At 32.0% G+C, this 26,186-nt stretch overlaps 1 protein-coding gene across 4 annotated transcripts in view; it reads left to right on the plus strand.

Annotated features, from left to right (window-relative positions):
* LOC130441264 (sex peptide receptor) overlaps positions 1 to 26,186 on the plus strand; it is a 138,687-nt gene that overhangs the window by 99,953 nt on the left and 12,548 nt on the right. For all 4 annotated transcript variants that reach the window (XM_056774854.1, XM_056774853.1, XM_056774856.1 and 1 more), the window contains exon 3: positions 25,387 to 25,584. In XM_056774854.1, the coding sequence (XP_056630832.1) occupies positions 25,387 to 25,584 (198 nt within the window). The remainder of the gene's footprint in view (positions 1 to 25,386; positions 25,585 to 26,186) is intronic.

The raw sequence follows: 26,186 nt of genomic DNA on the forward strand, positions 1-26,186 counted from the left end.
GAATATTTTTTATAATCATGGTGTTCTGTACCTTCACTGGATTAACAGAAAATAAAACTACTATTCGATTTTGATAAGAGATTGAAGATAATACAGCCAAATTCAATATCCATGTATTAGACCATGTATTAGAATTTCAGTATGGGCTCTAAACTAATATAGGGACACTCCTGCTCCAACACTGTTTCAAATGATGGATGGTTCGCAAGAAGTGTCGAGGGAGACAAATACTAAGGCCACTCTTCATATTTTGAGATGCCACGAAACTAAAGGAGCTATGTCTATCAGCACTGCGTTTTTAAATACCACAATAGGTAATACTGTCAATGGTGAATTTGTCAATAGAACATGTGCAAGCTATGATCTACCATGTTTTCCACCTTTTGGTCATACCGAAACTCACTGTTTACACTACAATTAAATAACTCATTTCACAAACTAAAAAAACAATTTATTAATCAAACTGAGAATTTAAAAATAAGTTACTTTTGGTTTCAATCATCTGACCAGCGTACTCGACGAATATCAAACTATTGAGAACATGGTATCAGTGTACAAACTGCCCTTAATACTAAATCTTATCGTATATAATAATAATTATAAATAATGATAGAATCAGTAGATAAGGATATTTACATTAATATAAGATAAAAATAAATAATTGAAGATGATACGTTAATGGAGCTAAAGTTGACAATATATATAACTGACATAAATATGAAATATAAACAATTTATTGGTGATGATAAATTTAATGAGGCTAGAGATCATAGTCATAATAATTGATAATGGTGCGTCACTGCGATAAGGGACACTTCGAATCACTTAATTCTTCCACTACACAACACTAATACAAGAAATATTCTCTTCGTGATAGACGTTTTAATGCTATATTGTTATATTTGAGATCCGTTGCAGTAGACATTTTATCTAATTAAATGAAGAAAATGCTGATATTGATAATATTAATGTATTTATTATGTAATGAAGAATATTATTGGAGTATTTCCAAAAAATAGTCTAATATCCTATTAAGTACATTCAAATATTGTCCTTTCACTGCAAAGTTATATCGAATCGACGAAATCATGGGATTCGTATTTGAGGTTCAGTAACTATTTCAACGATGTCAACTAATATCTGAAATCTGCATATTGCATCACGAAATCAAATTTCCATTTCAATCCTACTGAATTTCTAAATGTAATCAAAGTTATTTCATAGAAACTTGCTTGTTACACATGAGATGAGGAATTAGTAACATCCATCGTTTATTGCTTACGTCATTTTAAGTATATACCTACAAAAAATTCCGGACGGTGGTATTTCTCGGTCAATAAAATAAAAAAAAACATTCACAACAAAATATGAAGGTTCAAAAATATATTCATATTGCGTCGTCCTTTCATATTTTAGTTAATCAAACCAAATGAGATATTCTTTCACGTAAAATGATTATATTTTCTTTTCCAGCGACGCGTCTCTGTGTATAGGGAAACGAGTCTTGTTAAAATATAATGCTGAGGTTAAAATCTGTTCTAAAATGTTTAACGCATTCCATTACTGTGAAGTACTCATAAAGTAAAAGGCGTTTATATAAATATTTCACTCGCATACGTGAATAAAAAAATAATATACACATTCAAGACCTGGTTAAAAATACAAAACCATAGATTGCCACTCATGTTAATAAAAAATAATTTGAATGAATGAATGAATTATATAAGGAAATGAATGAAATAAGTATAGAGAGAGCTAAATAAAATAAAACTAAAAGCAAATTAATGGCAAAAAGAGATTAAGTACATAATAATCAAATATAGGAAAAACGAGGCAGTTCAGACAAAGGGAATAAAACGGGTGAAATGAACGATCATAAAATATGCATTATTTGAATTGGCTCCTCTTGGATATGATGAAGGCAATAGTATTTAGTCTAAATTAGATACAATTCTACTGAATTCTGAAGCATACCTTAGTTTAGTTCAACATGGTTGAGTGTTAAATCTGTTAAAGTTGTTCATGACACTTTTGAAAATCGAAACTTTGCAAATTTCAAGAAAATAAAACTAAAGTATGGGGAAACGTCGGCAAAGACATAAAGTAGTGCTTGCATGGCGATTCCTTTTTGTTGTGTACCAACAATCCATCATTTCAGTATTAAATCATTTTAGTATGAAATATGTATAATATCAATGGAAATTTGACAAGACGACAAATCTTTTACAAGGTAAACTTTTTGGGAACATTACAAATCACCTAAAATATTTTCAACACCAGGCACCACTGATTTGAACCGTTTATAATTGTACTGGTACTTTACATAAACCTTGGGTAGAGGTTGGGCATACGGTTAACTAAGTTTGGGTTGAAACCATCATAAGCACTTGGAAAGCTCTCCTGGATGGTTCGCCGATACTTTTTTGAGCACCAACAACAAAAAGCTTATATTAACTTATAGTGAGGATGGATAACTGGAGGAAACTAACATGGTGTGATTGGAATACATCGTACAACCTGTGGAAGAACAATCTATATTCCTATGTGAAGCTGAAATGCAACAAAGGCTACGTGATAAGGGGTAATTAAAAAAATATTAACAATTATGAAATTACATCGAGTCAATTACATTAAATCCGTTGTCGATTAAATGTATTACAATTTCATGACAACAACCTTATCATTGAGAGCTTGATTCTAGGGAACTCATTTGAGCACTGACAAATATTTCTCTTGCACGCCACAAATGTGACATTTTAAACTGCAGACGGGGAGCGATTACTATGCGCTGTAATGGGTGAAATTAACCAAAAATTTCTTGTGGGAATTATATTTGACGTTGACCATTTGTACGATTTATAAATGTACTCTGGGAAGGAATTATTCCCAAAGTTGTACATTTTTTAACATAAATTTTGATTATTTTTAGTGTTTCACATTCATTTGCCCCAAGCAAAGTTCTGGTAATGTCATTTATTAATACTTATTGCTGGCAGATTTGACTTTATTATTTAAAATTGTTTATCAGTAAGCTTCAATATTTTATACATTTTATATTATATAAGGTTTCCGCGGTCAGGATTATAAACAAAAGAACTAGGATCACCGTATTGCAATTTTAAAAATTCTTGACGATTCGGCTCCCACTTTGAAGCCATCATCAAGAGAAGGGTGTGGATAGGGTGGTTATTCGTTCATTGGTAAGAAGTGATCCAATTACGTGGTCACAATCTGCCTACTCCACGCAACGAATCACCCCTTTATACTGGTTGTTTCTAAAGCATCAATCTGCCTACTCTTAGGAACTTTACCGAGAAAAAGCTGAAACAAAAAAAAATAAAATGATCAAAATAGGAAATAAAAATAATATGATTACTATCAAGAACACTGTTGACACTAACACACTCACTGCAGGTATTGAGCTAACTGGGGAGCTAATCGACTGGAACTTGTAATTATAAGGGACCTATTGGCGGGTTTTGGGGATTTGGCGCGTATGAGAAGTATATCATTGGCGGAAGGGGTAATAAATGTATGGAGATTGGCTTCTCGGGGGATTTTAGAAGAAATGTTGTTGTTGGTTCGAGTGGTATTGGAGCGAAGTGGATGAAGAAGGTGTTTCCAAGTTGCCGGCAATCTCCTTGTATGCCGACAGTTTGGAAGTTTCTCGATTTCGATATTTCCCCCACAGATATTCTTGTCAGATTTGATATTATCTCCTTATTTACCAACATCCACATCGATGGCACTTTGAATCCAGTCAACCATCTGAAATCAATTTTTTGAGACAAACATTGATTCAGAATAGTAACAACAAATCCCAAATTGCTAGGAGCATCCACAAATTTCCACAATTTCATCAACTGAGGGTATCCCTTCCTTACATGTAATAGACAAAATTTTCTGAATCCTCAAACTCCGACGATATTCTCACAATTGCACAAACTCAATCAGAAACTCTCCCACCTAATCAGAAAATATCCAATGAACACCATGGGGTGTATGAAATCCCCTGCTCAGATTGCTCTCGTTCCTATATTAGCCAGACATACCTAAATACAATCGATTTCAACAGAACCAAAACTATCGCACTACCTTGATTCTTCAAGTCCAAGATTATTCGAGAAGATATCGAAATAGAGAAACGTGCAAACTGTCTGAATACAAGGGATGATAGCCAGAGATTGCCGGAAATTTGGAAACAACTTCTTCATCCACTTCGCTCCAATACCACTCGAACCAACAACAACATTTCCTCTAAAACCCCCCAAGAACCCCATCACCACACATTTATTACCCCTTCCGCCAATGATATACTTCTCACTCGCGCCAAACACCCAGAACCCGCCAATATGTCCCCTATAATTACAAGGTCCAAGCGACTAGATCAAGACTTGCAGTGAGGGTGTTAGTGTCAACAGTGTTCTTAATGGTAAGAATATAATTTTTATTTTCTATTTTAATCATTCTATATTTTTTTTGTTTCAGCTTTTCATTTCATCGGTAAAGTTCCAAGTAGTGGGCAGATTGAGGCCGTGTAATCAACCAGGGAAAAGGGGTAATTAGTTACGTGGAGTAGGCAGATTGAGACCATTGAATCGGATCATCATTTTAAGCATTTTTATAAATGATTCTAATATGGATGTACATTTTTCATGTGAAAATCAAGATGTCTTAAGTAAATCAGTTCAATTTGATTTCAATATCGAAGGAATGAAGTTCAGTTCAAATATCAACAAATTCGGATATATATAATTTCAGAGAACATATTTAGTTCCATATTGAGTTTAAATTGCTGAATCAGTATCTATTATGTAATACTCGCTTTCTTAATGAGAATCAGTTGGAAATCATGGGAATATACAATGAACATATATTCAGCTTATATCCAGGATATTACATACTAGTTTTATTAAAGCAGATTTTCTAAACGAAAAAAATATCTAACTAACAAGAAATATTAATTTTGCTTTTCATATCTGGCAAATAAATTCATTCATTCATTCATTCAACTTGTATTTAAAGTAATGTTTGGTAATTATGAACAACGAGTGTAAGTTATACGAGGTGTAGCTATTGAGCCTTATATTTTATCTTTCAAATACTTTCACAAAAATGATGAATTACTCTGTTCATTCCCACTCCGTCATGAAAGTTCAACAACGTAAATGTTTCTTTAAGCTAAGAAATAGCCAGAAATCACTTGAGTCTAAATAAGGCAAATAAAGAAGATGTTTGCTCGAGAGTTTAACTGTTTAGTATGCACTGTGGGCGAATATTTACTGAGTCAGTAAATATTCGCACACAGTGCATACTGACTAATGAATTGCAGATAAATATTTTGTGGTGTACCAGTTTGCTGTAACTATACGTTGATCTTTAAGCTTAATTGCTTCAATTAATCATATTGTAATGTTCTTATTCATTTAAACAGTTTTTCAATGAACTTATTGGTATGTTCACTACGACATCCGATTATTTTCTGACTCTGGCTGCTAAGCTATTGCCTAGTTATATATATAACAGTTTTCTAGATAATTCTGGTCTAGAATGTAAACAAACAAAAAGGCCTTATCAGAAATTGTCTTCATGAAAACAATTAAAACACGATGTAAATATCCTATAAAAACTGTACTAAGGATGCCGCTTTCTAACCGGTGCTTTCTAGGAATTGTAACCGGCGCGTCCACCAAACTTCAACTATTAACATAATTGAACAAGATTGACTTCACGGTCTGTGCCAGTGGCAGCGTTTGTAACATTATCCTACGAGAGAACTTCGTACATGTTTCTTGACATATATTTTCCGGCTCTCCTGACGAATAGAAGTATCGTCAAATGGTATGTATCTTTCATTAGATATTATAAATTTGGGAAGAATACGATATTCATGATTATATAACATATTTAACACTTACCTCGAAATTCTTATTCGCTCTGTCTTTTATGAATCATTATGCGTATGTGGCACCCAATGATAACACTTTTTTCAAATAAATTGAAGTTGCTGTTGACGAACAAACAATAAGAGTTGCCTCAATCGCTTGATAGCTCAATCTTGAATATTCTTTCAACTTTTTTTCATGAATGGTACAATAAGGATGAAGACTAACTCCGTGTGAGCTTAAGTATAGCTGAACTTGCAAGAAAAAAATCATTATTTGCTGGAAAATATAACACGTCTCCAATTTTTTATTGTATTGTAAAGTTCCACCCAACAATCCGGTGTTCACGAAAAAGTGGGTGTTCAGTAGCTTCACAATTTATCACTTCTTATGAATGATTTCAAATTGAATCGAATTCTCAAAACATCTCTAGCAGTGTACGCCTTCCTGATTCTGAAGCAGGTCTTCAAGTAAGTAATCCTACTTCGTACCGCTGAAATACTCGTTGCAAAGTTTCCCGCAGTTTCGCAATGACAACAGCCATTTTCCATAGCTACCATAATTCGTACCAAATAGAATTTATAGCACTTACAATGATCTAATGTACTACACAAAAAATTTGTTGTAGACAGATAACCACAGGAACAAACAATAGGCTAATCTTAGAAATTTGGGAAATTTTTTGTCACATACTTATGAGAACAATAAAAACTGGTTTTTACCATCACGATCAAATCAAACTAAATATGTGCTATACTTCCGTTTCATGTAAAAAAAATGCGTATAACAAACAGGAATTTTCGAGGGATTCGACGATTCCACCGATAAACCCACAAAGATGATGTTCCAGAACGAAACACAGTGACTACAGCTCCTGAAACTTCCTAGCTGAAATATCTTGTACCAATGTACCTAATGGCGCATCAAGAATAAAGTTTTGTATTCCTAAACATTTGAGCTACAAACATATAAATCAATAAAGTAATAGGAAGCTATAAATATTCAGGATTCTTGGTGGAAAAGTTCTTTTGATTTGATTCGATCAGTCCAATAATAATTGAACATACGAGTATTGACGCTTAAAAAAACGCTGAATTTTATTTATATTTAATACGAATGAATCTATTCTCATTTAAACCCCAACAATCAATTGAAATTAGCACTATTAGTTCATCGTGAAAATGAATATTTCTTGCAAAAACTTTTGAGGCTTGATATTGAGCCTTCCACATTTAACACTTGATATATATCAAATACCTTTCTTTTCGTATGAATTCAATTAATTCTCGTTTTATTACAAGAAAAATTGTATTTTCATACCTCGGTTGAAAGTACGTACTACTCTGTGAAAAGTATACACAGGCAAAAAATGGAAATCTCGATCCTGAACCGAAAAATCAATTTTTGGCCCTTGTTGGGTAATATGCTAAAAATAATAGCATAAAATGAACATTGCTGTCAATTCAAATATTTTCGGGACTCTATTAAATATAGTTTCAAGTAACCATGGTCGGTAAAAGAAAAAATTTAACCCAAGAGGTGGGAGGGATTGTTAAACTTTAAAAAAACGAACGTAACCACATATAATATATCCCTACAAGTTGTGATTAGATACTAATTTTTATTTATTCAGAAATAAATTAGAAGATCCAATATAGAGAAACGAAAAATATATAAATATTTCTATTTTATCCGATTAATAGCTTCAATGGCTCCTGTGAAGATTCCGCCTCAGTAATAAAGTTTTATAAATTAATTGGACTATAATTCTAAGCAGATGACAGTTGAGTGAAGTATACGACCAATGATAGCAACCAATTTCAAGTTAATTACATAATAACGCAGTTTTATTATCACCGATAAATCTTCAAGAGATAAATTAATGTAAACTCTATCGATATCGGGAGAATTTTGGAATATTTGAGAATAATTTATACGGTTTATAATCTTCTAATTATATCTGATGGTTTCATAGAGAATATTGGAAACATTTTTATTGCATTTAAAATTCAAATAATATATAAAACGGAAAATATGAATCCATAACTTTGTATTGTAGTATTTTTGTTGACCAAAACTAAAGTTTCTTGAGGTCTTGTAGTATTCGAGAATCAGTTTTAATAGCTCGGTCTGCATAATAGAAGTGAACTTTCTCATGGGAAGTATTTGTCTTTTACCAGCATTCTCGCTTCTTTATATAAATCCGTATAATAGATGTCACCATCTAAAGGTAGGCCGTATTTTGACTCCCACTCATCACTGACGGTTTCCAAAACTCAAAAAACATTTGTGTATAAACGATTTTCTATGGATAAGTCAAACGTGTAGTAAATCAGTGGTTTCCAGATGTTAACAATCTTTCGAGATACATTAGGAACATATATGGGAAAAATGTTGTTTGTTTAATACTAATGCCCCCAATAGCTAAGAACCCATAATTATTTAACTTCGAATTTCACAAGGCAATAGCATTTTCTCTGAGTTTCCCATGTAAAACTGTCTTTTATTGATAGTTATTACGTTGAGTGAATAGTAATAACATTTCTAAAACGTTTATTTGTGGAATTAGCTATTGCTAATCAAAGTTTACCCAAATTTTGAATACACTGACATTTTATTAACCTTAGACGAGTGGAAACTTTAGTGCAGAAAAGCTTCCTCGAAGAAACTTACCAAATAAAAATATATCTAGAGACACTGAACGACGTTTTCGAGGAACTGGGATTGTGAGACCTAAAAAAAATAAATTCTGGTTGGCCAAAAACCAAAAGAACCACTAATAAAGAAAATATCATTTTAAATTTAGTTGATCAAAATCCAACATATATTGAAATGAATACGTTTTCTTCAAGTACTTCGAAGATATTTAAAGAGCAACAGCTACAATATTACAAGAAAGTTGCGGAAAAACCCACAAAAAATTGTATTATTTTTTTTCTTCAGCGCCCTTTATCTTGAATACGGGTGTGGTTACGAAATACGCGATCAACCTTTTTTGAAACACCCTGCATATGTGGAGAATTTATGGTAACGTCAGAATCTAGACCGTTTTCCGAAAATGTGAGAAAGATTATTCCATACATGTTGTTGTTGTAATTGGAGATCAAGACAAAAGGATGTCTGCTGTGTCAGCTGTAGCAGGTTATTAGTTCGGCCTTCTGCATTTTCATTTGTATAACGAAAGCCCACAAATCACTCCGTTGCTCTTTTTTATAACAAACACTAAAAGTTATAAGACTTACCGGTATCAACGAATTACCCAGTTATTGTTCTCGGAAAAGTGATTTTTAACAGTATTCGAGGTTTCTGTACTTGGATAATGCGCGAACTATTATGTTCAGAAAAAGGAAAGTTATAAAACATCTATTAGAAATAACAGTGAAGATTATCGATACATATTTCAAGCGGTAATCAAATTTTTCATAACTTGATTTCAGCTCATGCATTTCTATTATTTTTGCATTTCAATTATTTAAAGATAATAGCAACATTAATTTTTAATTCCTTTTTGGAATCAATAATCGATCTTAATTTATTGAAGAAAATAGAAATCGTTCCTAGTACTTCTTAATCCATTATAATTATTTACAATTTTTGTAATGGAATCGAAAACCATTTTCGAACCTTAAAAGCATCGATTCTTGTTGAGTCTTAAAAGTAGCAGAGGGAATATAGAATCGCGCTAATTCAGGGAACTGTTTGGTCTATGTGCGCCAAGCATACCTCTCATTCGACTTGATCAAACAATTTGAGGATACTAATTTAACACTGAAAAAACAATCTTTGAAGATATCAGTTGGGAACCACGCTATAACTAGGTTTTTTTTCGCATAAAGCTCATTTTCACCTTGATGGAACTATAAATGAGAAAAACTGCTGTATCGCAACCGAAACACATTCATGAGAAGCCACTTAATTCTACAAAAATGTCTGTAGGGCAAGATTTATTGCCACACTTGGAAGAGTAATTACTTTCTTGTCGCAACGTTGAACTTAAAAGTACGCTGTTCTATTTCATTGACATTCAATAAACATTACAGGGCCATCAAAGCTTCAGAAAAATTTTCCACCATACTACGCCATCAATATCGGTTTATTTATATATATTTTAGACAGTACGTTCCCCGATCTACGTGGGCAGCAGAAGTGACGCGACAAAATTTTCAATTGATATATAGTATAGGAGCGTTCTACTTGCGAGACAGTACTTGATAGAAACAGTGGCCGCCATGTTTAACTTACATAGTGTCTTCTTTAAGCTCGTAGTTTTAGCGGTGGTTCACAGTACAATTTATGATATCAAAAATAAATACTTATCTGAAACTGATGGACTTACATTAAAAATGTTTTCGAGTCTACCCGTTGCACTTTAAATCACCTTACCACTTTAACTAACGTTTCATTTTAAAATGGCACTTTTCCCCATTGACTTAAGATGACTATAATCATATCTCTGCATAAAGAAGGAGATAAAAATCAAGCATCGAATTATTGCCCAATTGCACTCCTTTCCACGTTATCTAAGATCATGGAAAGATTGGTCAAAAAGAAGCTTTTATCATTTCTCTTTAAATATAAAATACTTACTACTCATCAATTTGGATTTTTAAGTAACAAAAGCCCAAATGAGGCTATATTCTTCCCCCTAAATAATGTCTACTCTGGCCTAAACAGCCATCACCCCATTACAACAACTTGCGATATTTCTAAGGCTTTAGATCATGTTAATCATAATATTTGAACTAACAAATTGCAGTACTACGGTTTCAGGGGAACCCCTCTCGTATGGTTCAAGTCATACCATACCAACAGAAGTCAGCTTGTAAGGGTTGATACAACGATGTCTTCTTGCAAGCCATATGGAGTGCCCCAAGGCTCAGTACTAAGTCCTATTTTGTTTCCTATTTTGTTTCTTCTGTTTATAAACGATATCGCATATCTAGACATTAGTGGTGATTATGTCTATTTGCTTACGAAACTAGTTTCTTCTGGAGCAACCCTAATCACACGGCTTTATAGGAACATATCTAGTGATCTTCTGTCTCAACGCTTCTAAAACCAAATTTTTGTCATACAAAAATACATTGCAGCCTTATTTATTAAATAACACCACCATTGATGTCAAATCTGTCAAATTATTAGTGCTTGTTGTGGACAATTCCTTGAAATGGGAATTACATATTTTGCCACCTTATCTAAAAAATTAAATTCCTCCTGTTTTGCGCTGAGATTAGTTTCCAAAGAACTGAATTTATCCACCTCCTCAACACTCTGTTAGGAACTTATTGAGTTGCATCCTTTCTGGTATGCTTGTGGTGCGATTCAATTTGACCGAATCTTCAATCTGCAAAAGATAACTGTTAGATATTCACTCGGACTAAACAGCAGGGCTCACTGCAGAGACTTCTTTAAAACATTGAAAATTCTGATCCTTCCTTCTTTTTCATCTTTAAATCCGTTTGCCTAATTCGTAAGCACGCTTCTCCAATTTCAGAAAGGACTTTGCATGGTTATCCACTTAGGAACGCGAAGCACAACCTTACCTACCTACTTCACGTTCAGAATTAGTTAAGAGCTCAATATTTTACAATACACAATTACTTGCCAATTAAAATCAAACTTTCAAGTCAACTAAACAGTCTACTAAACCAAAACTATTTCTTATAGAAATTGTTTAACATATGACCTACTACTATCTGGCACAGGATAAGACGATGGTGGACTTGAGATACAGAGTTTTTTAATTCACTTAACTTCAGTTAACCTGAACCAGTCTCTTCAAATACCCTCATATAAAAAATCAAGGGTATAAATTCAAATGACCTAGTTGACAACTTTATTGATCCGAGTATTCCAACCCATCTTCCTTCAACTGGTTTTCCAGAAACCTTCGAATATTAGGACCATAATGTGAAGGTGCACCATTTGCTAGAACCAAAAACTGGTATCTGTTTTCCATATTATTTGGATCCGGAAGTGCAGTTAGTTCCGGAAGTGCTGTTAGGTCCGGAAGCACCGTTATACGAAGAAGTTTCACATATAGATCAGCTATTAAATTCTCGCGAAAGAAATAAAAACCTTCGAAACTTCTCCTGACGATTCCTACCCAAACATTAATCTTTTTAGGGCTCTGGGCGTTTTTATTTCTCACTCCAGTGGAGCTGTCTCGAGCCGAGTAACAATTGTGTAGTTCTGTAGATTTACTGCACCATTTAAACAAAACGTTGCTTTGTCTAAAGATACCACACTTTTTATAAAATTTTTCATCGCAATGCCTCATAAAGATTTCACAAAATTCTAAACGTTTGTTTCAAGTATTTTAATTATGTATTTTTTTCCATAAATTAATAATCAAGTTTATTTTGTTTTTTATTAAAATTATCTGTTTTTGAAAATTATTTTATCATAACAATGTATATTTATAGTTGTTTTATAATTCTGTTCAACTCTTATTATTTACTCTCATTTTATATACGTTCGTATACCCTCAAAATGCTTAAATTTCATTGGAGATCCAAATTCAACTTCTGAATATACAATTAAGGAGAAAACTATCAATTTCAGTTGATCGGCTTGAATGTTGATCGTAAAGTCTATTAAATACCCTGCAGTGTATTCAGTAGAATAAATTTCTTCTGCTTTTCTTAATTTCAATGACATTAGTCATGGAGTGGTGCGTGCCGTAAATCGAAAGAAAATATTGACCTGAAATAGGAAATTACAGTTTACAAATAATAATTTTTCCCCATCATTGTTATTCACATATATTCTCTAAACAATATTTAAGTACATTGGAATAACTTTTAAGTTAATGAAAAGTATGTTTCATTCTAGTTTACATTAGGTATATCTGTTGAAATTATAGCTGTTGTTGAGTACATACGATAGACCATGTTCAAAAATATAATATGAGGTTTTTAATCAACTTTAGTTTCTGAGTTTTAACTATGTAGGTGTACTATAGAAAAAACATGTACATCGAAGAATAAACTTCATGAAAAAATTAATCATTGTGGTCTAAAAATGGAATTAAATCGAGAATATTTTCTTGCTATGATTTTTCTGTGACTCTCAACGTAGATTAAACCAACAGCAGTGTGCCTATCAACTCTCTTCGACTTCTGGTTATGAAGCACCATCTCTAGCCATCGTAAAAATATAACAATCTTCGAGATGATTTCGTGGTTCACGCAAAATGGTCAGTTTTTTGCCATTTTTCCGTTATCGTAAATATTCCACACAACTGGAAGCCAAAACTTCTTGTTTTTATCCAAGAGCATACTAAAATAGATATTTTTCACCAACTCTGCTATAACCTTTCTACAATCATTAAGAACACATATTCTCCGCATTTCTTTAATTTCTTAGAACTCTTGATTTTAGTCTCTTCTAGGTGATCTATTGATTAATATAAATACGCAATTATCAATGAAACACTTTGGTGCTTCATTGCCACTAACTAACTTCAATATATTTTCCGAGCTTTCGAATACTTATGTATTCATTGTCGGGGAAATATTAATTGGGATTTAACTTGAATAAATTCTTGTGAAAATTTTAAATTCATAGGATTCAAAATTCAATATTCAAAGTAACGTTGATAGAAATATTTCTATATACACACGTATATTTGGCATACATATATCTGAATGTTTTTTGACTTGTGGTAATAAAATGTTTTAACAATACCTCTATACTTATAAACGAATGCAAATAATGTCTATAACTAAGCAAATATTAGGGTAGGCAGATACTTTTAAAATGTAAATTGCTTTGAAGCTTAATGTTACTTCCCAAGAAAAGCAGTGAGCAAGAAATATTGTAGAGTATAAAAGGATCAAAGAGCTAACAAAAAGAGTCTTATATATGGATGAAGTAACTTTAGTCTGTGAAAAATACTTTTTAAGAGATTAAATGAGAAACGGATATGCTTTTCCCGATTAATTGAACACACGAGAAATATTTGAACAACTTTCCAACAGTAAATGACATTACAAATAATAGAATAGAAACTATCGATCAGTATAAGTAGAAGTCAACTTGACTTACAGTAATCTTTGTAAAATCTTTGTGAAGTTCGAATCGTGAAAATCAAAATAAATATTTCAAGTTTTTAACGTCATTAGAGTTATAGTATTTTGAGAAGAACATGATACGAAGTAAGTTCTGTTTAAACTTGAACCAAGGTTACTGCAATGATAATCAGCATAAAAAAACCAAATTAGGGAACTGAATATGTGCCGAATCATATTTTCAACTAAATTATTCACGCATTCATATTTTGTATCGATTTTGGGATTAAAACTGACGAAGAAAGATATTGAAACACGTCAACACCTTTCACTGATTCCAAAGAATCTAATAATTCACTCGAATATTCCGAAATTTTTAATAAAGATAACGCATTATTACAAAGATGATTTCACAGAATAATACTAGTACGTTAGGAGCTTCTTTGAAGATAAATGGCGTCGTGAAAATTAAATCTGTTTATATCTGGCACTTTCAGTTTTCGGAAAATGACATATATGCAATTGATTAGAAAAACCCCTCAAGAATAATTCAATTTCTAAAAATAACTAAAAACTATCTTTCTAATGATTTTCTTGTATGAAAATTCAGTAGTAATCTGCCATTATAGACACATCCCATCTACCCTTATACTCTGTATTGTACAAATATCTTGGTGAAATCTCTCTTGTTCATCACTAAATGACTGAGGAAAATGATCCAGATGAAAATATCCTTTTGCAACAAAAATATTTCGAACAACATAAGTTGAAATAGCTTGACAGTTTAGTGCTCGAGTGTTACTGAAAAAATTTGTCATAATCAATACAAATGCTTTCTGTGTCTTGAAAATGATTTAATTCATTGTTTTAATGAAAATATCATCATTACGATATGGTTTATTGATTAGTATAAATACAATAACGTCTGTAGTCCCAATAGTAAATTATTAAGCGGTTATCAATAACGTGAGATGATAAAGTAGAAAATTTTTAACAAAGTGGAACCAATATTTTCATCAAATTTGATTTCTGATATAAATAATAATGCAATAAATAAGGCTATAAATTGAAAAATATGTAGTCTCCTAAAAACAATTTATAATAAAAATCGCATTGAAAGTTCATAGAACTGACTCTGGCTTATATTTTTTACGTTTTTATCAATTTGCAAATCTAGAAACTTGTTATAAATTCTAACATTAAATTTGTTATATTGTGTTTGTTGTAGCCTAGAAAATGGATATAATGAGTCTAACCGCACCCAAGGTGGTAGTATAAGTATGAATATCAAAATAAGTTACCTTATCTCGAACACTCCTATGAATACAAATATATACAATGTAACATGCCATGCCATTTTTAAAATATAACCAAACAGGAATTTGTTCTATTCTATTCGTTCTGTTCTGCTTAAAACAAAAGAAATCCATAGAAATTTTAGTGAGCACAATATAAAAAACCAATGTAAAACTTACCAGCGAATGTAAAGAATAAAATCACCAAAAATTTACTAAAATTTATTTTGATCGGTGTAGTGTAGATAGGTAGAGGAAGAATTCGATTCAATTACGAGGTTTTATTGAATTTATCGAATAAAGTAGAACGTCGATAACAAATTAATTTCTTCTAAAACTCGAACGTAACACGCCGAATGGCTTGTTACAACATGTAATGCAATGACAGGATCCCATATCCCATGAAGAGTTCGCGGCAATGTACTCGACTTCTTGTATTGTGAATAATACCCAAAGCAGTCTTCTAAAGGGTAAAAACCTTTTGAACTCTGCTAAAGTAGCTCCATAGAGGGATACCATAAACCAGTTGACTGGATAATCGTAAAGTAAATCGTGCGCATAACACGATTACTGCTAATAGAGGAGTGTAGTTGACTCATTGCAAAAAGCTGTGATGACATTTTGGAGCACATTGAGTCTATATTCCTCGAACTTATACCGGGATATAATGTGATTCCCAATAATTTCACTGGTTCTGCAGAGCTAAATGTTATTTTTCAGCATAAGCTGAGAATATCAGTGATGAGATTTGCATACCGATTTGAATTTAGACGTTCAGAGTCAGACGAAATAAATAATAATAAAACACTATGATCCGACACAATTGTCTTGTATACCCCTGCATACAGTTTATTATCTAAGTTTGTTATAGAATCAAGACAGGAACTAGTATTCTAGTCTGCATGCGAACCAAGTACCTGAGACCTTACGCACGTCAAATGTTCTTCAAAATCTTCAAGTACTCACTATCATCATTCAAGTCTAGCTTCTAATCCTCTATGATCAAAATAGATTTGTATCTTGTGTATAACTTATCCATGACATTCTGTAGCTGGCTGACAAATATGTCTAGTTTACCTTTACTTTCACTAATATCTAGAACTAATATTAATATGATTAGATGTAAATATGGTTACCCCATCATGTACGTTTCTAGAAGACTACTCTACAGTAACCAGATATAAATAAGTAACCTCTTAATTTGGTATACTATAAACTACATACGTATATCGAGCTAATGCTGTATTATATCAAATAAATACTCATTCAAGAATACAGTCAGGTTATACACTTTATTTGAAAAACTTTTAGATGGAATACCGAGTGCTCAAATTTTCAAAAAGCATCTTATCAATAGACGTCTTCACAAGAAGTTTGTGTTAACTCGTGAACTGAATTTGGCGTTCCCCTGATAATAAACCTATTTACTGATACACCATCAGACCATTACATTTTTTCTGCTTTTCGTGACGTTTTCTTTTTTTAAGACGGTTACTCTTTTCCATTACCACTCCATGGAATCTGTTTTGTTTGTGGGATCATAGTTTTATAACCCATTATAGTTGATTCGATTACACTTTCTTGCTCCCCGCGGCAAAGCTCTAAAAATCGGTCACAACATCCTTCTCGACACTGATTTTCCTCTGCGCTGAGAATTCCAAGTACCCACCTGGCACTAATTTTTTCCATATTCAAATGCTCGTGTAGGATCTTTAGAATACTTGTCACCGTCACAAGACCTCCCGTACGTGGTTCATTTTCCAATGATTTATGAAAATAATGCACCCTAGTCACGGTATGCAGACTGCATTCTATTTTCAGTTTGTATTGGTGTTAATCTTTTTTTAGTTACAAATTTGATAACATATCGTAGTTCAATTTGCGACATTTTTCAAAACAACTAGACTAAATGGTTGTTTGAGCTCTATCCATAATAAAATCGATCGAAGTAGCAAATTGAAAATTTGCGTACAGATTGTTAAGACCTGTTACTGACGCGTGCGTTACTGAAGATTTTTGCGAACACATTTACTATATATGGCTAAGAACTCATGGACCGCTACATAGTGTATATATCAGGAAAAAGCTGTATCAAAAACTAAATTTGATCATTATAAACGGGAAATACATTTGAAGTTATTGTACTAACAACTACAGAAAACATGAAAAAACATTAAAAAGTAAAATTTTATAACTACATGTTAACTGTTGTTTATAATGCCAACTTTATTCTAAAATCAATATGCTACCATCAGTATCTTGTCACAAAAATACTCGTTCCTATATTCCGCGATTATACGACGTCAGTTTCGGTCGTAAAATTACTGATTGGCAAATTTATATCGTTACTCCAACAGAAATTTATCCGATAAGGTAAAAGCTTCCTCGCTTCAATTGATAGTCTGGGACCACCAATCCTGATAGTTCCATTATCGTAGATTTAAAATCAAAATTAGAAAGGATAAAGGTAATCGATGTAATTTATCGTAAATATGCTTGAATACATTATATATTATTGAAAAGCCGTTATATTTTACCGTCATTGCTAATTTAATTTGATGCAAAATTATTCAAAAATAATATTTTATAAGTGTAACGAGCGTACATACAGTGTAAAAATAAAGTTTTAAACATTATTTTATTCAACTTTATAAGCATAGAATTACGTACAAATTATTTGCGTATTCTATGAAAAAATTATCAGTTTGCTTCTTTATTGACGCCTAACAAGTATCTAGCCAAGTACTTCGAACGAATCAGTACCTTCAATTTAGTTTGTGCAAGCGTGGAGTGAAGATTATTGTTTGATAGGTACTTAATTTAAATTAAATATATACCCGAGAATATTTGAATTGATTTCAAAAACTGACTATTGTGACTGAGTATTGTGACTCTCAGAGGAGAAAAAGATTCATTGTATGCTAATTATTTTTATGGTTTGATAACTTTTCAGTAGACAAAACAAAGTTAATTAAATTTAGTAAATAAGGAATATATCTAATTGAAATTAATCGTAAACATGTATCAAATTTCTCATGTAAAAAAATTAATATCATACCTAAAAGTATGTATCTGTACTAAAAATATTCTTGTTCATGTGTTAATTATAGTTCTTATTCTAATTAGTAATTGTGACTAAAGTAGGCTTCTCAATAATGTTGCCAACACGTATAATGACATAAACCGTGAAGCCGGTTATATTATGTTATTAGAATTTAAAATTTTGTGGATGCGGAGGGTACATCATATTTTTTTATATTGCTTTTATAATCTGTTTAAATTTGTTGTGGGCGTTTTTATAGAGTCAATGTCTAAGAGGCCTTTTTATTTAGATTATTTAGGGCAAATTAGAGATTTCGAACAAATAATCCTATATATTATCAGTATATTCACTATTTCCAGTACAGTATAATTAAAAATAAGATATAATTTTGAAATTGTATCTGTCAAAACTCTTTGGAAAACGTTCTAACATCAACAACAATTATTGATAAAACATTATCTAGTTGATTAAATTGTGAAAATCTAAAACATTCCCGAACCCCCTTGAATACACACAAAAAATTTAATCAAAAACCAGCTGTTTAGAAGAAGTTTAATTACAAACACACGTTCAGAAGATTTATAGATATAAAGATTAAAATGATGGCTTATATTTTAAAAGATGATTGTTGAAATCACTCAGACACGACACTGTATGGCACAGGTCAGTTAGTCTATTAGGAAATGAAATGTACAGTTGGAAAATTTTAAATTTACTCTTAGTTTATTAGATAAATATTAAATGTGAAATTTTCCATCTGAAATAGGTTTCCCTCTAGAATTCACGGGAAAGTTCATTAGCGCGAAAAATTTAGCATGAATATGTAGGACAAATTAAGTTTTAGTTTAACTTCGGTCTCTGAAAACCATCCAAGAGTTCGAAAAATATCAATTTTTCAAATTTCTATTTAAAACATAATTTTTTCACCATTGTTCTAATAATTTTTTCATATCATGGTATTATCGTTTCCACCTTAATAGAGGCATTAATTAAAACTAGATAAAAAAATTTATTTCGTTTGTTGTTTTGTTCTAAACAAATAGAGAACTTCAATATTTTATATTCTTTTTTCACCATTTTATTCTTCTAAGAAAATTATGACTTTTGAAAAGAAAATTTTCCCTTGAATAAATTTCATAAATTTTTTTTATTCATGATTTAACTGTCTTTACCGCCCCCGAACCCCAAGTCATCCTTAACCTTTTGTTGTGAGCGTCTAGAGAAGGCGGTGTTTTTTCTTGCATATACCAATTTTCAACAATTCTTCGCAAAACGTTATTATTAAGACCCACTTTTTTGATGTTTTATATTCATTATGTTAGCTATGAATAATACAGAATAGTACACAATTTTTTGGCATTGCTTAATAATCTTTCTACCTACTTTCTACCTACGATAATACATAAATAAATCACATATTAGAAATTAGAAGTTACTACTACAGAGAATGAAATAAGTCAAGATGTAATATGTCATTACTGTTGAAAACTTCCAAATCTTCTCTTGGTGAATTCACGACAACAACATAAAATATACATATAGTAGTTTGATATCAACAATCTGAGTTGAACCGTCGAGTCGCTGGTATAAATATATAAGTTTCAAATTTGATTTCACAAAACTGACGATTTTCTCCGTACAAATTCTTGATTTTATCACTGATAACCATATTTACCGAAATATGGTTCAACAACAAACCGATTCAAAGGAAAGCAATAAACCAGAGAAAAACAAAACTCTCGATATGCTGACTCAAACTTTTATATATATGCTTCTATTCCAGATTATCTTCATTTAGATTTGTGTATTAAATCCATAATCTACGAATGTTTCATTTCATAATTTTATGTAATGTCGATTTATATATATATATATATATATATATATATATATATATATGTAGCAAATTTTTGAAATTGTGTACTCTTTATTCCACTAAAAATCGGGAAGTGTTTTTTCCATCATCAAGGAAACTAAAATATAAGTGGAGAGGTAAAAAAGAGAAGAAATATGTAATTAAGCTTGATTGAATCATTGAATAATGCACAATTTCAATTATTGAAACTGATATTCTAGATATTAAAAATGGAATATTTACCCATCACTAGCCCGGGATGGAGAGTTAATGACCAACCAGAAATATATTAGTTGACAGTAGATTATCCATTGTGTGATTTATGGTAACTAATTTGAGTCGATTATTCATGTGTGAATGAATAAAATCGGTCATCGACATAGCCGACACGGGGTAAATCACAAGTTATGTTTTAAGTAAAAAACCCAACTGAAAAGACTTACACTACCGCTATCTGACCACTGTAGGTGGTTTTCCGCTATTATGGACCAGAATATCGTGGGAAGACCATTTATTAGGTCCGGGTGTGTACAAGAAGAACCTTATCACTCACAATAAATAACTATATTAATGTGAGATCTGTGTGAATCATACTTAAAATATAAATTGGAATCTAATAAGTGCAATGACACCAAGCATTACATGAAGAAAATCCGATTACAGTTTTGCAAAACAATTATGAATGAGACACATTGAGTTTTCTAATGCAACAACATTTTGCTTGAATGGATTCATAACTTGAAATATTTGTCGGTATTGGTTGGACAGTTCTCCACATTGCATGGAAGGAATTGAGACACATTATCCACAAAAGCCAAACCTTTTGTGTGGAATCGTCAGAGGAATAATATCCGGACCTTTTTTATGAGAGACACATTAAATGGTTCACTTCTCTATGGTATCAACCATTTACAGTTATAAGCAGAAATTTTATTTCAGTAGGTACTATAATTAATCACTTAATCATGCAACAATACCTGAACACTGTATCTCCGCAAGTGGGTGGGCGAAAGAGTTTATATTGAGTAGCAAGGTAACCGGAACTATTGCTGTTAGTGCTATTCAAGTTTATAGTTTGTAAGGATTTTCCTCTAACAACCGTAAAAACTATAACATCGAATCAAAGCCAAGCTACAAAATATAACGCTTACTAACTGTTTCCACAACTGAAAGAACGATTTTTGTCGCGTAATGAAGTTACATCCGTAGTAAATTAGCGGTTTGGTTTGGTTTATTTCGAGATTAGTTAGAAATGCCAAAGCATTGATGGGAAAAATATATTAATCTTGATGAAGACTTAATTAAAAATTGAAAATTATATCTTTGCCAACTTTTATTGTACGTGAACTCATCAGCCCTCGTATCCCATTTATTTCACCTTATTCAGTAATGCAATGCTTTCAGAAACCACATTACCAAGCTATATGTGATTCTCTATGAGCATGGAAATAATATTATTTTCCACGGAATATATAAAAGATAACAAAATTTCTTCATTTATTCAAAGGAAACTATAACTCAAAATCGATTCAATTAAATTCTTAGCTTTCGCAATATCCGACAAAAGTTGAACTTAAATAACAAGATTTCTCATGACATATGCACGATTATAATCTAAGTATGTCGATTTTTCAAGACGTGCCGAGTTTCTTCCATGTATAGTTATCATTTTCAAATGATTGGGGAGTCAAATTGGTGTATAGTTGGAAATATATGTACATTATTATAACTTTTAATCAACTTCTGTTTCGATTATTACATTTCCAAATGCATCCCTACATCTTAAATATACCAACAAAACGTAACACGCTCTTATTTGTAATTTAATTCAACTATTATAAAAACGCGAAGATTTAATAATTAAGGTGTGAAGTGTTGAAAATATATAATTATGTACATCGATATCGAATTATTTTGTCGTAGACGAAGAAGCTTATTTATAATGATATTTCTTATTAGAGTCATATTACTAACAGATAATAGAAGCTTGTTTTTAAAAATATTTCTTTTTCTTTAGATTTTTTGGTCATGTTTTTCCCACTAGTAAAATGGTCCATCCCCCCCAGAGGTCCATTGTAAAGGGATAAGTACAGGGTTCGCACTGGTACCCTGAGGCAACCTGAGGTACCCAACGTTAGTGATACAAAATATTTATAAATCCTCATACTATTCAGCCCTTGGCACGTGTTCACCTTAGCATTAGGTCATCCATCTAATCAATCAAACGTAATCCACATTCATAGCAAACAGAAAGAACTTTTTTTCTCAAATTTGTTGGAGTTGCATATTCACGCCAATCAGATACTCGTCAAGACGAATTAAACGATGTCGTTACGTCGTTACGGAGTTCCTATGGCCACCTTCCAGCTCCATCATCAGACCCTGGTGCTACCATATAGTATCAAAGTACTCGTCATGAAATTCTGATTAACAAACTAGGGTAATATGGCATCTGAGGTGCTCCTTTAAAATGGCTTGTATCGTACCTTGAATGTAGAAAACCACTGGTACGAGCCAATGGTTAAGTTTCAAGTAAATTGCCAGTTGACAGTGGTGTACCACAGGGTTCAGTTTTGGGTCCAATTCTTGTCTTTGTATTCATCAATGACGTCACAGACTTACGAATCAATGGTAAACTTACTTAATTCACGTATGACACCAGTGTAACCTGGAGTGGTCCAGATATACAAGTTTTACATTATACCATGATCAAAGATCTCATTACTATTATGTCCTGGTTTTACGCGAACGGCCTCTGTTTAAACACTGAGAAAGCTTTAATTTTATCCTACAAAGCAGCTTTACCAGCTCTAAAACTCAACAGCGAATTAATACGGTCCTCAAATTCGATCAAGTGTCTTGGTCTATATATTGACGATGCCTATTAATTAGTCTGTACATGTAGAGACCTTAGCGAAAAAATTAAAAGAGCTCTATTCTCGTACTGCTTTAACAACTTACTACTCGTTGCTCAAATCGCATCTCCACTATGGTTTGCCTTTCTGGGGATCTTGTAGTTTGCACCTTTCCGAATCTATCTTCAAATTACAAAAAAGATCAATTCGATAAAATTTTAGAATACGTTTGTTTGGTTCGCAAACATTTTCACAACTGAACTGAGAGACCCATTCATAGCTACCCTACTAGAAGAAAGAATTTGGACATTTACTTAACTATACCCACATTTGAACTGAAAAAAAATTTCATCATCTTCAGTGTCAAAAAATTATTCAATCAGCTACCTTCAGAATTAAGAATGGCAAATTCATTTAATAAGTTCCAAAGATTGACAAAGGCACTTTGGCTTGGAAGACCTCATTATTCTGAGGCAGAATTCTATAAATTACAATATACTCAATAGACCGGCATAATTCAATTTAGTATGAAGTAAGATATTATGCTCTTATTAAGTCGCATCTCCGAAATTCTTTTCCCTTCTGAGGAACGTGTGGTGCATCTCAAGTTGAGCGAATCTTCAAACTACAAAAGAGAGCTGTTAGATATTTACTCGGACTAAGCAACAGGGCTCACTAAAGGGACTTCTTTGAAGGATTAAAAATTCTGACTCTTCCTTAATCATGTTTGAATCCGTTCGCCTAATTAGTAAGCAGGCTTCTCCAATTTCATAAACGACATTTCACGGCCATCCACTTAGAAACGCGTTCCATGTTCAGAATTACTTGAGGGCTCAATATTTTACAATCCCAAAAATATGCTCAATCAATTACCCATTGAAATCAAATCGATATCATCTTTTGCCACATTCCACTTGTATTCTAATAATAATATTTATTTCCGGGTATGCTGCATAATTTTACCATAGACTTATATACTAATTATTACCTATTACTATTACCTATAATTGTGGTTTTTTTCTGTATATTGAAATTTTATTATTTGTTTTATCGCTATTTACTTATTTTTATGTTGGTTTTTTAGTTTTTACAAGCTTTTGCCTTCAAATTATAACCATTTTTTGACAATAAAGCATTTCTCTCTCTTCTCTCAAAGTTTTATATATTCCAAATATTAAAAGATTAGTTTGAAAAGTTTTAATACATACATTATATGTATTATAATCATTATTATCAAGCTAAATTGTTATTTTATATTATCTAATATAAAATGTCGCTTTGTCCGTAAAATTGTTAAATTTTCTATTGACTATTTCCTTCGAAAAATTTAAGCCAACCAAAAAGCTGTAATATTTTATGTTTACCTAGCAACGATCAAATTTCAGCGATAATACTGCACTAGTGCAAATTATCGATAATTTGCACTAGTGCCTAATTTTCGTCTAGGATTAATAAACATCATTTGGTTTTAATTTTATATTTTAAGAAAAGGAACAATTATTGTTTATTTTAAATTAAATTTTTTTCAGGAAATAGTCTGCCAAAATGCCCTCTCGTGCATGTCAAATTGTCTCATAATTTCCTCTCGTGCGCATTCGCGCACTCGAGAAAATTAAATTATCGACAATTTGACATGCACTCGGGACATTAATATTGACAATAGAGCTTATCTCTCTCTCTATCTCTCGCTCCCTCTCTCTCTCTATCTCTCGCTACCTCTCTCTCTCTCTTTCTCAAGACGAATCAAAGAAGCCTAAACTCGATGGGCTTGCGTTGTTTAATTACGGAGTTCCTATGGCCATCTTTCAGCTCCACTATCAAATAAGCTCTATATCATAATAATATTGCATTTTCATCCGATTTATACATACATACAAAATTTCAGCTCAATCGGAAACCGGGAAGTGAATCAAATTTACCTTACAGGATTTGATTACAGACAACGGGAAAGGTGAAACTAAATAAAAGCTTGTAAAGAAGAGGTTTGAACTTTGGAACAAAACATTAGATATTTATAAGAACAAAAATAAAAGAGGAGCAGTGAGAAAATTGTTTGCAAAATTGTTTCTCATATTGGTACCTTCCTGAATGAATCTCTAGAAGTTCTTCAAATGACGACCTTCAAAAATCGTTAAAAACTTGCCGAAAGAATAGATTGTGCTGTTAAAATAGGATTAACCTAAATACCCCTAAAAACTTTTTTTCTTTCTTCTGTAAAACCCGGAATAGGCGGTTACCCGGGCAGTGTGTCTCTGACCTAATAGTTAATCAATATCAAAAGTTTAGGACTTTAGGACCGGAAAACTGAAACTGTCACATGGTTATAATTTAAAGATATTTTTCTTATATTAAGCCTCGATTCACATTTTCAACAGTTTATTTCATTTCGTAATACCATTTTGACATTTTGATTGTTAGCGGAAATCATTGTTTTGTTCCAGATTATTCCGTGCATTTTTCATACATCGAGTATATGGTTAACACTTGGTTTAGCAATACAGAGATATATCTACGTTTGTCATGCACCGCTCGCAAGAAAATTCTGCACATTACCGAACGTATACAAAAGCGTTGCTGGTGTTCTAATTGTAGCAACTCTGCATCAAGTACTCAGATTTGTTGATACGGAATATACTACAGTAAGTATTTAATTTGTCCTCTCTTCTATATTGTAACAAAAATTAGTGACATATTATAAAAGTATAGAAAACTAGAAAAGAATAAATTGTAAATTTAGTAGTCCATCAATTTATCAATTGAACAAGATGTCCAGCAATATACCTACAATATTGTAATTTATCAAAAAATCATTTTTTTGAACAAAGTAGAAATAACACCTATCACTTTGAATAATATGATTTTCAAAATTTCATGCAACATCAATGTGAAGCAAACATAATAAAGGTAATAAGATATATCAACAAAGTAAGTTCCGTTTAGTTATATAAAAAAACATTTATAGATAAAGAGAAAATATTTATCGTACAAAAATCTACAACTAATTTTCTACATAGCTAGCGGAATGTCATAGCGTGGCACAAGTTTTTGTATGCCCTCTACATAGAAGGTCACCTATTAAGTTTTCAACCATGTGGTGACATGTTCTTTCAGCTCTCCATCATTATGTTTACTACCAAGGAGCTATTTTAGGAGTGAGTCCGGGTTGTTCGGAGATTGATCAAACACGTCCTAGCCAAATTCCTGTAGGAGTTTTTTTGTCACGTTCAGAAGTAAGGCATTA

This window comes from Diorhabda sublineata, chromosome 3, assembly GCF_026230105.1.
Source record: "Diorhabda sublineata isolate icDioSubl1.1 chromosome 3, icDioSubl1.1, whole genome shotgun sequence".
Taxonomy (NCBI): Eukaryota; Metazoa; Arthropoda; class Insecta; order Coleoptera; family Chrysomelidae; genus Diorhabda; species Diorhabda sublineata.